Source organism: Patiria miniata, unplaced genomic scaffold (genome assembly GCF_015706575.1).
Source record: "Patiria miniata isolate m_02_andy unplaced genomic scaffold, ASM1570657v1 HiC_scaffold_29, whole genome shotgun sequence".
NCBI lineage: Eukaryota > Metazoa > Echinodermata > Asteroidea > Valvatida > Asterinidae > Patiria > Patiria miniata.
In genome coordinates this window covers 22,856,945-22,875,523 of record NW_024037068.1, presented here as the reverse complement: position 1 = coordinate 22,875,523, position 18,579 = coordinate 22,856,945, and the positions used below count along the sequence as shown (strand labels likewise).

The 18,579-nt window shown below is 42.7% G+C and overlaps 1 protein-coding gene across 1 annotated transcript in view; it reads right to left on the bottom strand.

Annotated features, from left to right (window-relative positions):
* Positions 1-18,579, bottom strand: part of LOC119735649 (dynein beta chain, flagellar outer arm-like) — a 121,152-nt gene that overhangs the window by 57,182 nt on the left and 45,391 nt on the right. The window contains exons 34-46 of the mRNA XM_038209442.1: positions 17,663-17,817; positions 16,453-16,648; positions 14,651-14,880; positions 12,476-12,590; positions 11,388-11,600; positions 10,577-10,754; positions 9,360-9,468; positions 7,806-7,949; positions 5,922-6,051; positions 3,720-4,064; positions 3,401-3,505; positions 2,168-2,290; positions 1,452-1,511 (exon numbers count right to left, since the gene is read on the bottom strand). Coding sequence (XP_038065370.1) covers positions 1,452-1,511; positions 2,168-2,290; positions 3,401-3,505; positions 3,720-4,064; positions 5,922-6,051; positions 7,806-7,949; positions 9,360-9,468; positions 10,577-10,754; positions 11,388-11,600; positions 12,476-12,590; positions 14,651-14,880; positions 16,453-16,648; positions 17,663-17,817 — 2,103 coding nt within the window. The remainder of the gene's footprint in view (positions 1-1,451; positions 1,512-2,167; positions 2,291-3,400; positions 3,506-3,719; positions 4,065-5,921; positions 6,052-7,805; positions 7,950-9,359; positions 9,469-10,576; positions 10,755-11,387; positions 11,601-12,475; positions 12,591-14,650; positions 14,881-16,452; positions 16,649-17,662; positions 17,818-18,579) is intronic.

Genomic DNA, 18,579 nt, shown 5'->3' with positions numbered 1-18,579 from the left:
AACGTACGTTTTTGGGAATTCAGAGATTCAGAGTCACCTTTGATATAGTAAAAGGTGGCGGTCGAAGTTTGACGTAGTGCCGGTTTTCTCCTCTATTTTCCTCTTGCAGAACGTGCATTCTGCACTTGATCTTCCATTGGCATTTCTCTTGAAGTTAAGATACCCAAAATTGACAATTTTTGGAGTGGATGCCATCATGATCTACGTTGCAACTTGCATGTAACGTTACCGAAACGGGCAGATCAGCAGACTATTCATATAGCGTTATCGCGATGCGACAGCAATACACGTGTGAACGACAGGACGTCTGACAAGAAAAGTCTGCTACCTTACCCTATCAATCTTGCACCAATGCAGTATTACGTGCGGATGGCGGGGTACAAGTTTCGGTACATTGATTTCTTTAATCAATATATCGGTAACCGGCCACGGCCACGCACGCACCGCATCAAGCGCCCTGTATGTGTATTGCACAGTAAAGAAAACGATCGACTTACGTATGAGCGCGTGTGCAGTGCGGTAATTTCCGTCGAGTCACAAGTCAGTTCGAGTCCGTAGCCCCGAGTCCGAGTTGTAAGTCAAAGTGACTCGAGTCCGAGTCCGAGTCATTAAAAATGTGACTCGAGTCGGACTCGAGTCGGAGTCTGAGTCACACAAGTCTGCTAATTGGTTCCAATCGTATGACATCAAAGTACCAGGTGAGCATCCCCGTGATCGGCCACCGTTGCAGTAGGCAAGCGTTTGGTTGGCAACCACGTCGTGCGATGTAAACCGGACAGTAGTGCTCATTTTCACATAAAATAACCGCAGATTCTTATATCAAATGACATAAAGGCTTGTTCATATCCGGCGCAAAAGTGAACGCAAACACAAATTTCTGACATAACGGCAAGTTTTATCTCAAAAGTTGAACACATTCGAACTCTGACAAATTTCGCTGCGAATGTTTTGTGACGTCAAGTTTGCTTCATATTCGCATTCGCTTGAAGTATGAACCCACCATAATGGTCACAACGTCTGCTGTGTCTGGTTGTCATAAATCGTGCCGACGTAGCATGTGTTGGCTTTCCGTTTCTGGAACAGTTTTTGCCTTTCATCACAGCTGTGAAGTCTTGCCCACTACGTACTGCAGGGTGCGCTACAGCATCTATGACTATAGACCATTATCATGTTGCGGCCATCTTGATTTTTTCCCCATTCAAATCAACGTAACCAAAGCAAGGCTGGAAGGAAAAATAGTCTGGTTCCTTTTTGCACAGAATATAGTATCATTCAGTACTGTTATTGGATACAGGGAACATGACTGAAATGGTGGCAGGATGATAAAGGTCTATTACAATGGTAATGCTGACTTCTGGTATCTGGATATACACCGGTTTGTGAGAGAACACTATGAATTTTTTTCTTGTCAAATGAATGGCGTAGACAACTGAAGTTTCTGAACAACTCACCTTTTTCAGGCATGTTGCTTTCAACTTCCTCAATGTTTTCCAAGGACTCTGCGTTAAGAGCTGAATAAAAAGAAAACAGACATTTATATTTCTCGGTAGGCTGGCCTGAAGTTAAACCATTTGGAAAATGTACCCCTTAATCAACACCTAAATTGGGACCCAATTCCCTAAATTACAGCCTATTACTTCCATCAAGAGACAAAATCCTTGATTGGGAGACAATATCCTGTGTCTCAGTCACTAACCCAATATGGAAGCAAATTCCCTTACTGAGTAACTACCCTTATTCGGGGCATAATAACCATTATACCCCGAGTTGAGCTAACTACCCTTTATTAGGAGACAACATCTTCAATCTTGGTTGTTACCCTTATTAGAAGGCACTATTCTAAAAACGCATAACTACCCTCATCAGGAGACGATACCCTCAATCTTGGTCACTACCTCCATTAGAAAACAATATGCTCATCCAAGGCCACAATCCTTAAATGTGCAACGATACCTTCAATTGAGGTCACTGCTCTCAATCTTGTACAGGAGACAATATAGCTTAAAGTACCATCAATTGGGAGACAATACCCAATGTCACCCAATATAGGTCACTGCCCTTGAACAGAATACGATAGCCTTAAACTAATACCCTCCATGGGGTATTACACCAGCAACCAAGACTAACACCTCCATCAAGAGAAAATATCCCCCAATCCAACCCCTACCTGCTTCGTGATCCTCGGCTAGTTGAAGCACAAGCAACTGATCCAAGATGGCTCCTGCCTCTGTGATGATGCATCGAGTGCTCTGGATGCTCCAACCACGGGAATCCTCACAGAGATCGCTCCCTTGATGATGAAAAAGAAAAGACTGACAGTGTTAGCTTATAGCAGAAAGCTTTGTTTTATCCACAAACGGTAAACAGAAACTACAGTTGGCGAAAACTGTAGAACAACTAGATACGAGTCTGTGCTCAGAAAAGACCGATCTATTTAAGCCCTGCCCCATGACGACCCGTCCCAGCTGTGATAAAGTCTGAAATGTGTGCACGTGCGTGGGACATGCAGTTTTGCATTGAAGAGGCACACGTGTTGTTTGCCATGTGCATAGTGGGTAGGGGCTTAATTGATCGGTCTACTGAAATGGGATTATCCCTTCTGTGCATGAGCTGTAGATGGTACTGGTGACCTACTAATGGGAGCCCAGGAAGGATGAATCATGTATATGCACTAGTTCATGTTATATAAATGACATACAGATCCTTGTCATTTGATTGGTGGAACTCACATCACGTGACATTCGTTATTGCTCCCATTCATGCCACGGCTCAAAAAGTACTATCTACCCATGGGGATATGGGAAATACTATTGAACAGTTAGGATCACGACGCGGTATTTGTGTGCAAATGCATGCTGGTGTGTACGTTCAGCGTTGCACGTAGCGCGTATTGTTCCAAAGAGCCAGCGCTACAACGTTGGGTTCAAACATTTTCGTGAAGGGGTGGTTTGGAAGAGAGAAATACATTTTCCTCCAGTTTTGTGTTGAAATAAAAGTTAAAATATATCAAATGATAAGGATCTATATGTCAGTTATATAAAACAAATATTGAGTGGCTTTAAATTGTGAAATGGGAGGAATATTATCGCTTGGTAAAATCTGGACTTTTCCAGTTCACTCGTCTTCGCCTCGTGAAATGGAAAAGTCCAGATTTTACCTTGCGATAATATTCCTCCCATTCCACGCTGAGCCACTCAATATTTGTATACTGGTATATTTTGCAGAGTACTTGTGACAAAATTTAAACTGAATGCGTATAAAACCGCAAGAGAGCATGACAAAAATGGGCACATTGTAGAATATCTGTGCAAGTGATGTAAGTACAGAATGGCATACATGTAAGCACAAAAATTCCATGGTTAGTAAAGCCGTGAAATTGGACCCAAGTTTATTTTAATACCGAGTTTGACATCCTGCGTTGCGAGGGACGTGTTGGGGATCATCTGAGTGTACATCTCCCTCAGTGACATCACCTTGTGGGATAGCTCAACAGCTTTAGTGAAGCCTGGAGAAAAAAAAGAAATACAAGTCATTCTGTAGAACTAAGATTTGAGTTCCAGCCCATAATGGGAATTAGACTTGTAACACAGTAACTTGAGCTTTACTTTCAAGGTTTTATGTTTTTAGGGTTTTTTTTGGTTTTGTTTTTTTACATGAGATAGCCTTATGAATTTTCATTTTGCACAGCCTTCGTGTGCGTTTTTAATGGCAATGCCTACCTTGACTAAGCAGCAGAGACTCCAGAGCCACTCTGAAGTCCACGTTGACCACCGCCACTGTCCTGAACAGCTTGGTCAGCTCGCTGGGCAGCAAGGCAACGGCCGAGTTCAGCAAGACCCGCCCCTCTACCGCTGCAGGCGACGCGCCCGGGAGGGAGATGGAACTGTCCAGGGTGGCCAGGCATGCCCCGTTGGCGTTGACTGCTACCTCTTCTGTCTGGAAGGGGAAGACGGTGGCCGACTTGCCCTGCCGAAGGGCGTCCAGGTAGTTTTGGAGGAGCTGGGCGAAGATGCTGAGGACCGGGGGCGTGATGTGGGCCAGGTTGTTGAAGCAGACCCAGGCACCTGTGAGAGAATAATAATAATATCGGAGTCCTATATAGCACACGTATCTACCAACAATTAGGTACTCAAGGCGCTGGAGATTATGTCAATTATTAAAGAAAGGCAAATAAAGTTTATGAGAAATATGAGACCCATTATGTAGCATCTTATAATGGTTTACAAGATGCTGCGGTGCATATTGCAGCCACTGCCAGAAACACTGGGGCAAACCCCTTCTCTTAGCGATAAGTGTTACTGGGTTCTTTAACGCGCATTACACAACACACGGGACCTACGGCTTTATGTCCCATTCGAAGGACGAAGCAATAATGGTAAAGTGCCTTGCTCAAGAGCACAAGCACCATGTTCCCACAGTCAGGATTCGAACCCATGTAATCGGGAAAAGAGTGGACCACACCAACAGGTTTGGTTGGTGTTGAACCCTTTACTGCCATTTTACCACTAGATACCCGCAGTTATAAATATGTGGCATCCTTGGGCAAGCCACTTTACCACAATGGCCGCATTTCATTAAGGCGAGTACTGGCAACCGGGGAGCAACCTGCAAAAGACTAGCAACCCATGCATAGGCAATGGAAATATTCTCAATTTTATGCCTTCGGTACCGAAGATAGCCATTGGCCTGGTCAGCAATACTTTGTTTCTTTATATAGTACAAAGTTTTGAGAAGTGCATGTATGTTTTTATCCATATTTTACCAAGGTAAATGGTAGAGTGTCATGGCCTAGCGGTTAAGAGCACCGGACTCATGCTCTGGTATTTAGAGGCAACAGTAGCGTGGGTCCGAGCCCGCCGGCGAACACTTGTGCCCTTAAGCCAGGTACTTAACCATTCTTGCTTCGTCCTTCGGATGGGACGTAAAGCCATAGGTCCCGTGTGTTGTATAAGGCCTAACGCATGTAACAGAACCCAGTAATGCTTATCACTAAGAGAAGGGGTTCGCCCTGGTGTTTCTCCAGCGGAGGTTTCTGCACAGTATAGGAAGATGATGATGATGGTAGTACAGATGAACATTACTTTGGAGGTACGAGCAAATTTCTGGTATGCTGTCAGTAAAGCAGGTCAATTTTAGGTCACACTATCACATGTCCAGGGTTAAATGTATTAATTGTATAAAAGTTGTTGCACTGTTTTGTAGAATTTTATTTGTTTTTTTGGCCACTGGCATTGGAACTGAAGGCCATATGTGACTGGCTCCACAAAAAAGCGTATTAAGTCGCGCTGAGCATTATTGTGTAATGGCCTGCTCAACATTGAGAGGGTGGAAATTTTGTCAAAATGTGATTTTCATTTTTTTTAAATCATGAATGACATCTTTACTACCTACAGTTTCAGGTTTCATTCACAGAATGAAACCTGTATTTTAAAGCCTGTTTTCTCAGTTGTTTAATTTGAACTCCAAGGAAGTATTTAATATGCAGATACATCATATCTCAAGAACAGGAGGGGCTATGAAGCTATATTATATACCAAGTGAAAGCTTACATTGTGGGCTTTCCAACAACGTATATAACTCTCCTGAAGACGGTCAGAGCATACTGACCGGAACGTCGAGTTTATACCTCTGGTTCTTTTCAGAACCATTCTCTTAGTTGAGAAATTATTCGCACATGGTGTTTCCGCAAACCGTTCATTATTTAGTATATAACTCAATTTCACTTTTTTGCAACAAAATACCCTTTTTTGTGGAGCCGGTCACATATGGTCACAGTCATTGAGTTAACTTGTTCAATTCCTGGCATTTGCTGCTGGCTTTTGTCAGTTTCAATTGTATCGAACCATCCTGTATATTTGTGTCTTTTTAATGCCGAACAAATAATAGTAATAATAATAATTCTTTTGACCTAAACATCTTACCTGTTGAGGCAAGTCCTCTGAAGATATCAGCCAACATCTGTGAGTCGGTGGTGTTGGAGCAATTGAAGAGATACAAGGGCTGGCCTAGGGTCCGCGCCATCTCCTGAACAAGCTCCAATCGACCATTCCACTTTAAGGAAAAAAACAACAGGTTTCTGATAACTGATAGAATTCGATCCTGGCAGAACTTTTGACCAAGATTCTGTCAGGATCAAAACGTTAGGATCAAAACATTACACCGTCTAATTTTGTTTGATTTGTAGATTTCGGGTCAATCCCGACAACAAGCAATTTGCAGCAGTTTTATTCATTTTTATTATAAACTGGTAGGATTAAAGGAAAGATACAACATTTGCAAACATCAAAAAACGAAATGATCAAATTATCACGAAATACCTTACTTAATTATTAGGAAATGACAGTCTAAAGCATCCTGTGAAATCGTGTCTCCTGGTGTGCTGGCATTTTTAAGAAAAACTGTATTTTTCCATCGCTGGTCAGCCGACCAGCGTTGGAGAAAACTTGCTTTTTTCAAAAACTGCTCCTAATGTTTCATATTTACTTATTCCACTTTTTCTTTGCAATTGATTACACACCTGTGAAGGGTACAAACCTGCTAGACTGGTTCTCTGACCCTACAATTCCCCAACGTCTATTAATTGCTCCGTTTCATCTTAAGTGGGGTCAGGGAACCAGACTTCAAGAACATAATAGGTTTTCTTGGTTTTTCCAGCATCTACAAGCCCAAACCATGAAACAAGTCAGTTTAACAATATTTGCTAACATATCAATCCTCCAAATCAATTTATTTCTGAAAATTGCAGCAAAAGCAAATGTTGTACATTCCCTTTAAGAGCAAAAGACAACAATTTTGGGGCAGATGAGCACATATTTCTGAGACAAAATGATGAGGCATGTATAAGTTGTTCAGTTCAATTAAAAGGTAATATACAACATTTGCTTTTGCTGTAGTTTTCAGAATTGGATGGATTTGGGGGTTAGCATTTAATAGCAAATATTGTTACACTGACTTTGTGTTCATAGATGCTGGAAAAACATTGTTCTTGTAGTTTGGTTCCCTGACCCTACTTCAAACAAAATGGAGCACTTTATAGACGTCAGGGAATTGTCAGGTCAGGGAACCAGACTAGCTGGCTCTCGTCTGTTCACGGATGTGTAACCGATCGCAAACAAAATGTGAACTAACTAAATTTGGCATTAAAATTGGGAGAAGTATTTGAAAAAAGTCAGGGTTTTTTTTTCAAACGATGGTCGGGTGACCTTCCAAGACTTGTAAAATAAAAAGACAGCTACTGGAAGAGTTCTAATTTGTTTAATAGTCCCATCTGAATAGATTGTTAATCCTGCGCGGAAAGATACAATTAGGGATAAAGTGTCTTGCCCATGGACAAACCCCAATGATGTAAATTCGGGCAATTCACAATGCAGTGCGCCACCAAGAGTTTGCCATGAAGAGTCCACTTTTCAAGTTTACTGTCGACAAACCATGGCCCATTTGAATGAGTGCCAGTAGACAACTTGAGCTAATATGTCATAGATTGGGGCATACCATTCTGCCGCCTTACAAAAAAACACCCTATTGATAAAAGGAAAAGAAAAGGGCAAACATATTCTCGAATCATACGCTTAGGAAACTACTGACCGGAAAAAATAACATTTTCAAACGTCCCGCGCTGCGAATTTGTCGACCATCTCCCACAAGGCAATGGGAAAAATTAACTCTCCATGGCAAACTTTTGGTGGCACACTGCATTGTGAACGTCCAAATTGTCAGTTAGGGAATTATTCAAACTTTAAGCAAGTGATGGTCTTTTCGAAAATTTTTTTTTGTTATCCACGAGAAAGGAAGTGCACATTACTAACCGAAGGTCCGACGCACAACCCTGCCATATGTGCCTTGATGGACTGAGCCATACTCAGGAATACTCTCTCAGTGCCTGGAGTCAAGACTAGTCGACTGGCAGAGCCCATGTACTCAAAGCCGTAGTCAAAGGTCGTATCCAGCAACTGCCAGGAGGGAAGAATATCAAACTTTGTGAATAATTCCGCTATGAAAGAGATTGAATCACCAGTTTATGCTTGAGTGAATGTGAGTACCAAGCAACTTTGATGCCATGAACAGGGTGAGTAAAAAAAAAAAACCAAATGTCGGGACCACTGTTTTAGTGAAGTTCTGCATGTAGCACTTTCAAAATCTAGGAAATGAAAGCCGAATTCATAAGCTTTCTTTAAGTACAAGAATCATTGAAATCACTCATTTAAATTTCAAGTTACGGAGTTTTAAACACAACCACCGTTTTAAGGTTCTGTCCACGGATCACAAAAAAGTTCAGTGTTCTTGAGGCTAGACGGAAACAAATCACATAAGGATGTGTGTGCATTGTTTTCGTTTTGCTGAAAGAACGCACACTTTTTTGTGATCCGTGGAAAGAACTTTAAACCGGTGGTTGTGTTTAAAACTTCCTAACTTGAAAAGTACATGAGCGATTTGAATGATATTTGCACTAAAAGAAAGCTTATGAATTGGGCTTTCATATCCTAGATTTTGAAAGTGCAACATGCAGAAATTTACTAAAACAATGGTCCCGACATTTGGGTTTCGTTTTTTTTAACTCACCCTGTATTATTAAACACACGTGGCAAACATTTGCCAGATTGGATGTGTTCAACCATTGTGTGGATTTCTAGTGTGCTTATAAAGACCTGTTTTCATACACTGCGGAGGGTAACAGGATTCAACATGGGGGAAAACCATGAGAACAGGATGGTGTCGATAGGCAAGTTACAATGTGGCTTACATGCTGAATGGTAGAGCGAAAAACTGCAATTCTTTAGAACCCTGATTGATTTTTTTCAAAATATCGCACAGTGTTTCCCTTGAAACCTTTCACTAATTTGCATACATTAGCATAACACCATGTAGTTTCTGACCATGTGTACATTTTTATTACTGCATACATTCTGGAATTTGTATCCTTGTGGAGTCATTTCTTTGTTCTCGTGTACTAAAGTTTTCGAGTTTGAAAGTGTACTTTCAAAATGCTCCTATTTTAACCAGAATTAATTTCCTGGGTTGAAATTTGGACTTAATACCCCTTACATAAAATACTTCAATTTGCGATGGATCAACACACCTTGGAAATACCTAATTTTTGAGTAAAATCCATGTATCTATTTCGTGATAACCTTGGTGAGACGTATTCATCTATAGAAATTGCTCTGTGGAGACATATACAATCTTCTGGTCCCTACAGTTTACATGTCTTCCAGAGGGTATCGTGTACTAGATCAAAAGAGTTGTTACTTTTCGTTTCCGCTTTCCATTACCACCCATCCTGTGACAAGGATTGTACAAATTCAAACCAATGCCACTGTCTAAAGTTGAGGCATGAACAAAATACATCAGTAGATGAATACCTTGATGGAGAGGCTGCTGGAGGTCTCATTCCAGACGTAGCGGAGATGAGAACGCCAATCAAAGGACTCCAGCAGAGATCCCTTGATCTCATCTTGCCTGTCAATCAGTCTATACACAAGTTTTTTGGGGGAAAAAAGAAGAAAACATTATCATTTTTGAATGGGGGAAATTTGAACATTACAGACGGTTCAAAATTAGCAATAAAACCTTAGATAATAGCTGAAGGCTGTGATCACGAGGCACTGTCACTAAACCTGACCTGATTTGACCTGATATGACCCGACCTGGCCTGCCGTAGACACAATTGTCAGAGTTCATACTGCAATTACAGCAGCAGGAGCAGTGTGATTATCTGCAGGATCTGGTGTCAGCAGTGTAAAGGTCTTATCTGACATGGCATGACCGGACTTGGCCTGGTCTGGTCTGATCTGACCCGACCCCGCAGTGAGTGAGGAAGACAACCAATCCCTACCTTAGCAAGAGGTACCTCTGATAAGTCAACGGCGTGATCAGGTTACTGATTTTCTGGAACTGTCCTGATCCAATACGACCAGACCAGACCTGACCTGATCTGACCCGACCTGACCCTGCAGTGTCTGAGGATGTCAACCAATCACTGACTCTGCAAGAGGTCCCTCTGGAGTGCTAGCAGCATGATCAGGTTACTGATTTTCTGATTCTTTCCTGACCTGACCTGACCTGACCTGACCTGACGGTGACCTGACCTGATGACCCTTCCCAAACTCTACCTTTGCAAGAGGTCCCTTTTGGTGTGCCACAACGTGATCAGGTTGCTGATTTTCTGAGTCTTTCCTAACCGGACTGGACCTGACTTGACCTGACCCGAATTTGACCTGACCTGACCCAACCTAGCAGTGAGTGAGGAAGTCAACCGATCCCTACCTTTGCAAGAGGTCTCTCTGGTGTGCAAGCAGCGTGATCAGGTTGCTGGTTTTCTGAATCTTGCCTGACCTGACCTGACCTAGCTGACCTGACCTGACCTGACCCGACCCGACCTAGCAGTGAGTGAGGAAGTCAACCGATCCCTACCTTTGCAAGAGGTCCCTCTGGTGTGCCAGCAGTGTGATCAGGTTGCTGATGTTCTGAATCTTGCCTGACCTGACCTGGCCTGACCTGACCTGACCTGACCTGACCCAACCTGACCTGACTTGACCCGACCTAGCAATGAGTGAGGAAGTCAACCGATGATCCCTACCTTTGCAAGAGGTCCCTCTGGTGTGCCAGCAGCGTGATCAGGTTGCTGATTTTCTGGATCTGTCCAGGGAACAGCATCAGCTGCAACTCGCTCTTGTCAATCTTCTCCTCAACTTTGACCTTGACCTTTGGCCTCTCGGGAGGCAGCACCACCTTCATGGTGTCCATGGGTTTATCAGCTACAAAAGGTGGGGAAAAAAATAGCTTTAATATGGCTCCCTTGATGAAACAGATTAGATTTATAGTTTTGTTTTCCATATGAAGACTTGTATAAAGGGGAATAACAAAGTGGAAAAAAACCCAAATAGGTGGACATTATGACTCCCAATAGCTTTTTTTGGGGGGGGGGAATTTTGTACAATTCCCATTTTTTGGACATTCGCTTAGCTTCATTTGTGAGAGGTTCTAGCACAATGAGACAAAACTGGGCAGAGGTCAAAATGAGGGTATGCAGGTATTAGAAAAGAGAATAAAATTTCCTTACAACACTGTTTGTTGCACTTCAATCGGACATTCCATTGACAAGTTATGGCTGTTTATAGTTAGCATTTATTGACACGTCAATAAAACACTGAGAAAAAGGCCTTTCAAGTTTCGAATTTTGTAGTCTGAAATGAAAGATTCCCATTTTTATTACACGATTTTTATACTTAAACATATGTGTGGTAGACATATCAATGATTACAAACATCAATAAATCTGGAAATCAAAACAATTTCACCCCCTTCTTTTTTGTTGTTAATTTTCCCAGCTACGGCCTACAACCAGTTCCCTCTCATTCTGCCTAAACGCCTCACATTTACTGCACATACCTGGTTCCGTAGCTTCCCCGTTCTCCCCCTGCTGTCCAGACAGCGTGCTGCCCTCCTCAGCGATGGTAGGCTGGTTGACTGGGGCCGCGTTGTTCTCATTGTTCAGAGACCAGTGGGAGCCCTTGTGGGATTGGGAGCTCTGGCGTCCTGTGTGGGAGATGACGGTGCCGGTGTCCATGACGCTGGTCTGCTCTGATTCCCTCATCGCTGCCGCTGAATGGATGCAAAGATAGATGAGGCATTAATCATTAGCACCATTTTTCTCACGATCACTCGGGACAACGCTGAGTATACAATATTTATAAAACATAAGTCGGTGAAGTGCAAAAGCCAATATTGAATTTCCATCTTATGAATAGTTTGGTTGCAGTACCCGCTGCCATATCAAATTCGAACCAGCCAGCCTACACCGAAAAACTTGGTGGTCGAGTGGTAAGACGTCTGCAGCAGCAAGCAAGTCGTGGGTTTGAGTCCCACCCGAGAAGTATGTGAATTTTTTTCTCGCAATCATCCCCACGCAATTTCCATCTTATGAATAAGTTTGGTTGCGGTACCCGCTGCTATATCAGATTTGAACCAGCCAAACAACCCGGTAAGCTCGGTGGTCGAGTGGTTTGACGTCATCCTGACACCAACTCCATCTTATGAATTATTACCACCTGATTACATTGTCTTACATTGTATTTATTTCCTGATGAATCCATACAACCATACACAGGCATGCAACTGGGAATTTAGAAAAAAAACAAGGAAACTCCAAGCCACACAAGACTTTGTTCGGTGTTTTTCAATTTGTAATGGCATTCATGAGAAGTAAAAAACGCGGAAATCAACAGATCCAAGGAAAAGTTGCATGCCTGCCATACAGTGCTGGCTGGGGGTGCTTTGGGGTGATACAGGGAGTAACAAGCAGGGCAGTTTTGGGCAGCACAGGGCCTAATGTATGAAATTGGTTTACTGAGTTCTATGGACTTGTCTTTACTACAGTAAAAAAGAAAACAGTTTAGGCAGACTCATGGCGTCATATGCCAGCTGCCGACCTCAGTTTGTATAGACTGTCTATAAAAGTACAAGGATTTTTGTTTAACCTTCTTTCTTTTTCTTTTCTTTCTCCAGGCGTGCTCGTCTCTCGTTCTCATCCTCCACGCCCTTCAGCATCACCACGGCTGCCTGGATGCTGGCCTTCACCTTCTCAAGAGTCTCCTGCAATCAAAAAAAAGAAAACTAAATATTGCTTAGTCCATCACATACTCAGTGGCAATTCGAAATGGAAGGGATGAGAGCAAGTGTGCTTGCCATCAGGGCCAAATAGAAATTGTGTCGCCGACTTTTCTGTGTAAAAACAGACTGCTCCATTTTTTAAAGAAATAGTCCATCATTTGTAATTTGTGCATTTTGTTCGTTTAAAGCAACAAAAGTGCTCAAAATCTAAAGAAGGGTACTTAACAACTAACCTGATGAAGTTTCAGCTCAGCTTCAGCTGTATATTCCGAGAAAAACAGCATTCTAGGATCTCAATTTCAATCAAAAGTTGCTGAATCATGTTTTGAATTGGGCCTGAATTCAGCGTCCGAGATACATTCTCACTGAGCCGATTGCATTTACGCGATGTCGCGCACTGATCCGACGAATTATAGCAACCGCGCATGCGTGTGCGTCGTGCCAATGCATGCGCGCTTCGCCTAATAACAAAACGAACTCCTAATTTAAATTTCCTACGGTGCGTCTGAAGAAGCACCGTTGGAAAGGCCTTCTTTTGTTGATTACTTCAAAATGACAGCTTGCCAGAAAGAATAATTTCACAGGGAGTTTAGTCCCCTTACTATCTTTCAACCAAGTATGTTTTTCAACAATAATTACGCCAGTTACTTTTCGGATGGCTGCAAATGATGGACTGTAGCTTTAATGTGGACATGAGCAACAACAAGTGTGCTTCTCTATTGCCACACCAATAATGCATGTTTTGGACGCATTCGTCATTTGCAAGTGGACGCATGTCAGACTACTGTTGAACATTAAACCTCCTGGTGGGAAGTCCATTTTCAGCGCAATATGTAAAACCCTATAAAACCCTGCAGGTCAGTTTCAAGTGAAGGGATACGAAGTGTTAAAGTAACTATGTCACACAGAGAAACACTGCACACAAAAAAACAGCACTGATATGGAGATTGTTACATGGTACCCTGTGGAGACATGTGCACAATAGGGAACAAAAGATTGTATACGTCTCCACAGGGCAAATTTTATAGGTGAATACGTCTCCACAAGGTTATCACGAAATAGATATATGGATTTTACTCAAAAACTAGGAATTTCCAAGGTGTGTTGATCCGTCGCAAATTGAAGTATTTTATGTAAAGGGGTATTAAGTCCAAATTTCAGCCCAGGAAATTTATTCTGGTTAAAAAAGGAGCATTTTGAAGGTACACTTTCAAACTCGATAACTTTAGTACACAAGAACAAAGAAATGACCCTACAAGGATACAAATTTCAGTTTGCGTGAGCAGTAAAGTGTGACCAAATCTAATTCCTTTTTGCACTGAGCTTAACCACATACATGTACAATAATTGTCCAGGGACTTAAAGTGTTATTCATACTCCACAGAAGATTACCTCAAAGGAATTTTGAAGTGTGCTTGCTTACTTTCTGGACAAAAGTGGTTTGGCAAAACTGAAGGGGTGTGAAGTGCAGAAGACTTCAGAAGGGTTAAAGGGGCACAAGGTCCTGAAATCCTCAAAAATTTCATGTTTTGGATTGTTTACTTATCCTATTTCAAACATCTGGTTGAAAGGAAACCAACCTAATGTCTTACCATTCCCGAGAAAAGAAAAAAAAAACCTGCTTGTTTACATCGGACACGACGCAGCACGAATACGTTTTTCATGTCGTTCTCAGTGTACAATATACATGTTGTGTGTCTCGGGAACAGTGGTGACCAATCACCAATGCAAAAATAGTGGTTTCTTCAACGTCCGCAAAAGACGAACACTTCACGAATGAAATCACAACAAAGTGGACCCCGAAATTCGTTCTCGCACGCATAATACAGGAATTACACAGTAAAGTTCAGTTTTGAAAGGATAGTTGTGTGGATGTTTATATCCTACTTTTAAATGTTATTTCCGATTAAAATCATTTCGTTCGAAGCGCGTTTTGTAGCCCAATTGGGCTGTTCCAGGACCTAGTGTCCCTTTAAGTATCGCTGTGTTTGGTCAAAATAACACGGAGCAGGTTTTAATAGCTCAGTCTATTTCTCGCATACCTTCATTGCGTTCTTGTCACCACCTTCCAGTAGCTTGAGGCACTTCTCCGTCTGCTCAGTGATCTGTATCTGAGTGGCTAAGTGGACCACCTCTGTCACATGATCCAGCATCCATGACGAGGGGCCGTGCCTGCCGTCGTAACCATGACCACGGCTGTCCTGGGAGTCCCTGGTACCCGGCCGGTGGGTGCGGCTACCGGTGCGACTGCCTGCACGGCTACGTGCTGTGCCTACAACATTACGCAATCAAGTGTAAATGTTTCGGGTTTTCCTGAGGTTTTAAGTTTTCTGAGGTTTGAGGTTTTGCTGCGGTTTGAGGTTTTCCAGAGATGAGAGATTTACCCTGGGTGTAAAGTTTTTCTGAGGTTTTTTTTTTTTTGAGTTTCTATGTTTTCCCGAGGTGTGAGGTTTTTCTGAGGTTCAATATTTCCCGAGAATTAAGGTTTTCCTGAGATTTGAGGTTTTCTTGAGATTTCACATTTTCCTGAGATTTGAGGTTTCCCTGCGGTTTGAGCGAGTTTTCCTGAGGTTTGAGGTTTTTCCGAGGTTTTACCCTACCTTCATCAGCTTGAAATAGTGCCCATTAGATATGAGGAGTTGACACATCGACTCAACATAAACTTAATGTTAATCATATTCTAAAAGTTTCCCCTCACACCCAAAAAGAGAAATGTGTTTCTGATCTCATCGGTCTTCTATCGGTCTATACAAAGTTCTAAGATTCCCATGGGTCTGATTTAAGACGAAAGTGTAATTTGGGGGGGGGGGGAGAGAAGGTTTGTGACTCATGATCAGAGGATTGGGGGTTCGAATATTTTGTGTCCTTGGGCAAGCCACTTTACTCTACTCAGGAGTAAAAATAGCTCCTGGCTTTAGCTGGGGAGTAACTCTCAATGGACTGGCATCCAATTCAGGGGGAATAGATATAAATGTATTGCATTCTCAATCAGGCAAGTCATTGGATCATACGAAGATCTCCTGACCACAGTGAAAAAGCGCAAGCTGAAGTGGTATGGGCACATTTAACGATCATCAGGACTTGCGAAGACGATCCTGCAAGGCACTGTACGAGGAGGAAGAAAGAGAGGCAGGCAGAGAAAGAAGTGGGAGGACAACATCTCGGAGTGGACAGGCCTGACGCTGAGTGACTCCCTGAGAAAGTCTGAGGATCGAGAGGGATGGAGGAAGCTGGTGGACAGGTCTTCAAGGGGTGCCCCCACGGTCAGACGACTACGGGATAGGTAACAGGTAACAGGTAACAGGTAATCTCATTCATTTCTTGCCAACGGGAGTGAAACAGTTTGAGGAGGAAGAAAGAGAGGCAGATAGAGAAAGAGGTGGGAGGACAACATCTCGGAGTGGACAGGCCTGACGCTGAGCGACTCCCTGAGAAAGTCTGAGGATCGAGAGGGATGGAGGAAGCTGGTGGACAGGTCTTCAAGGGGTGCCCCCACGGTCAGACGACTACGGGATAGGTAACAGGTAACAGGTAACAGGTAATCTCATTCATTTCTTGCCAACGGGAGTGAAACAGTTTGAGGAGGAAGAAAGAGAGGCAGATAGAGAAAGAGGTGGGAGGACAACATCTCGGAGTGGACAGGCCTGACGCTGAGCGACTCCCTTAGAAAGTCTGAGGATCGAGGAATGGAGTAAGCTGGTTGACAGGTCTTCTAGGGGTGCCCCAACGGTCAGACGACTACGGGATAGGTAACAGGTAACAGGTATTCTCATTCATTTCTTGCCAACGGGAGTTAAACACCGGCCTGATGAGCCGTATTGGCCGGGAAACCGAATCTACTTACCTTTTCTCTCCTCTTTGCCTACAGTGACCCGCCGGGCCCCAGCGCTGTGTATCTCTCTCTCCGTCCTGCGCGGTGTGCCGGGGGGTTCCAGGGTCTCGTTGCCCAGGGCAGAGGACAGCTGGGTCTGTAAGGACAGCTTGATCATGGGAAGGAGGTTGCACAGCCAGTTCTCAATAGGGCCGTCACACGAGACAATCTGAAAAATGGAAATGGAGGTGAGATACTCATGGTGATACTTTGATATGCAAAACGCTGAAAAGACTATTAACAAAGCCTATTACAAAATGTAGCTTTCATAGCAAAACAGAAATCAGCATATTTCAGTGAAGATGTCAAGTCTAGAGTGGATTTGTATACTACAAAAGTCAACCTACATTGTGTAATACAGTAGAACTTCTTCAAAAGGAATACAAAGGAATCTAAAAAGATATTTGTTGGTATAGGAGTCATTCGTTACACTGCTTTTTTGGCCACCAATAAAAATCAGTGTCAAATGACCTGAGAGGCATAATGGAAAAGTTGACATCTGGTCGTGGAAATTACTGGTTGATGCTAAATAAATAGCCACGTGTACTGCATGCTTTTTGCACAATAATTTGAAAATAAAGGCCATGTAGCAATAAACTTCACACATAAGCCTTTCAGTTCCCACATGTATCCCATAAGGCTGCTAGTTTAGAACTCTGTTGTGCGTCACTTGCACTTTGTAGGGTAATAAATTTGCTTAAAGAGGTTGTGGAATGCTGAAAGTCGTTTTGTTTTTTATATTTTTTTAATTGTAGAGTAGTCCCATATATATCATGACAAAGTCCCATTCTTTTGTAATGTGCGTTTATATGTTTATAAAACTGAAATTCATCGAGTAATTTGTTGGTCGGCGAGCGCATAATTGAAATCAACAGTCGTCGGGTTCTTCGTATAATGAGTAAAATCGTGACGTAATAAACAGGACTCATTTATACTACGCCGCATAGGGAGTCCTGTTTATTACGACACGATTTACTATGCTTTGTCGCCCCCAACGACGACTTTTACACAAATTGCACGTTCGGGTCGAAACAGGACCTGAAAAAAAGCTCTCAAAAGTACCTTTTGTACTCATTTCATGACAGACACAATAGTCGTTTTTATTTCATCAAACCTTGGGCTACATATACCCGAAAAATGACGAAAATGTCTTCGAGCATTCCACAACCTCTTTAATATTTACCTGCTTGAGAGGCATCTTCTCCCCCATGTTGCTGATGAGCCCTGTGATGTTGAAGGTACACTCCGCAGCCTCCGATTGGTTCTCCTCGTACTCCAGACGGCCAAGGTTCTCAAACAGCTTGGGGAGGTACAGGTTGGCCTGATTCAGGTCATAACCTACAGATCAACATGACATTTATATTTTAGATAAGTGGGTGATTGGTAGTCTATCACAAATCCTCACAAGTCCTCACAAGTCATTGCATGTCCTTAAAAATCTTTAAAGGTCCACTGAAAGTCATTCAATCTCAATCCAAGACAGAGAATTTCAACAAGGTGCGATGACTTGTGACTTGACTTGCAATACTAGATGATTTGAGATGGACTCAGGAAATGTCAGGACTTGTGAGGATTTAATTATGATTTACTCGAATAGACTACTGTTGCATCATTGTACACATGGAAAGCAGCAAAATATGAAGCCCACATTAATGATGTGCAAACCCGACCCGAAACTGAACGGGTCGGGTCAGTTTGTCCATCTTTTCAGTCGGGTCAGGTCGGTTTCGGTTTTGCATTTTCATTTTCGGGTCAGGTCGGGTCGGTTTAGCCATCTTTTGAAAAAAATGAAATAAACCGAAATTAACCGAAATAAACCAAAATAAACCGAAACAGTTGTGATGCAATATTATTGACAGTCACTGTGACCGCAGCCCATTGTGTGGTGTGGCCACCGAGTGCACTATCGAGTTCCCATGGTATCAATTTCTCCAGTCGGATGGGACTGACAGTGAAATAGATACATTGTAACAGTTTTCATGATACCGCGTGATGATACCAAGCGTTTGTTCAATTAGTGGAGTTACTCTCGATGAACCCACTGAGTTTGACAGAGAGAGACGATTGTTTTGCAAAAGAATTCTTGCCACGTGGGTAAGG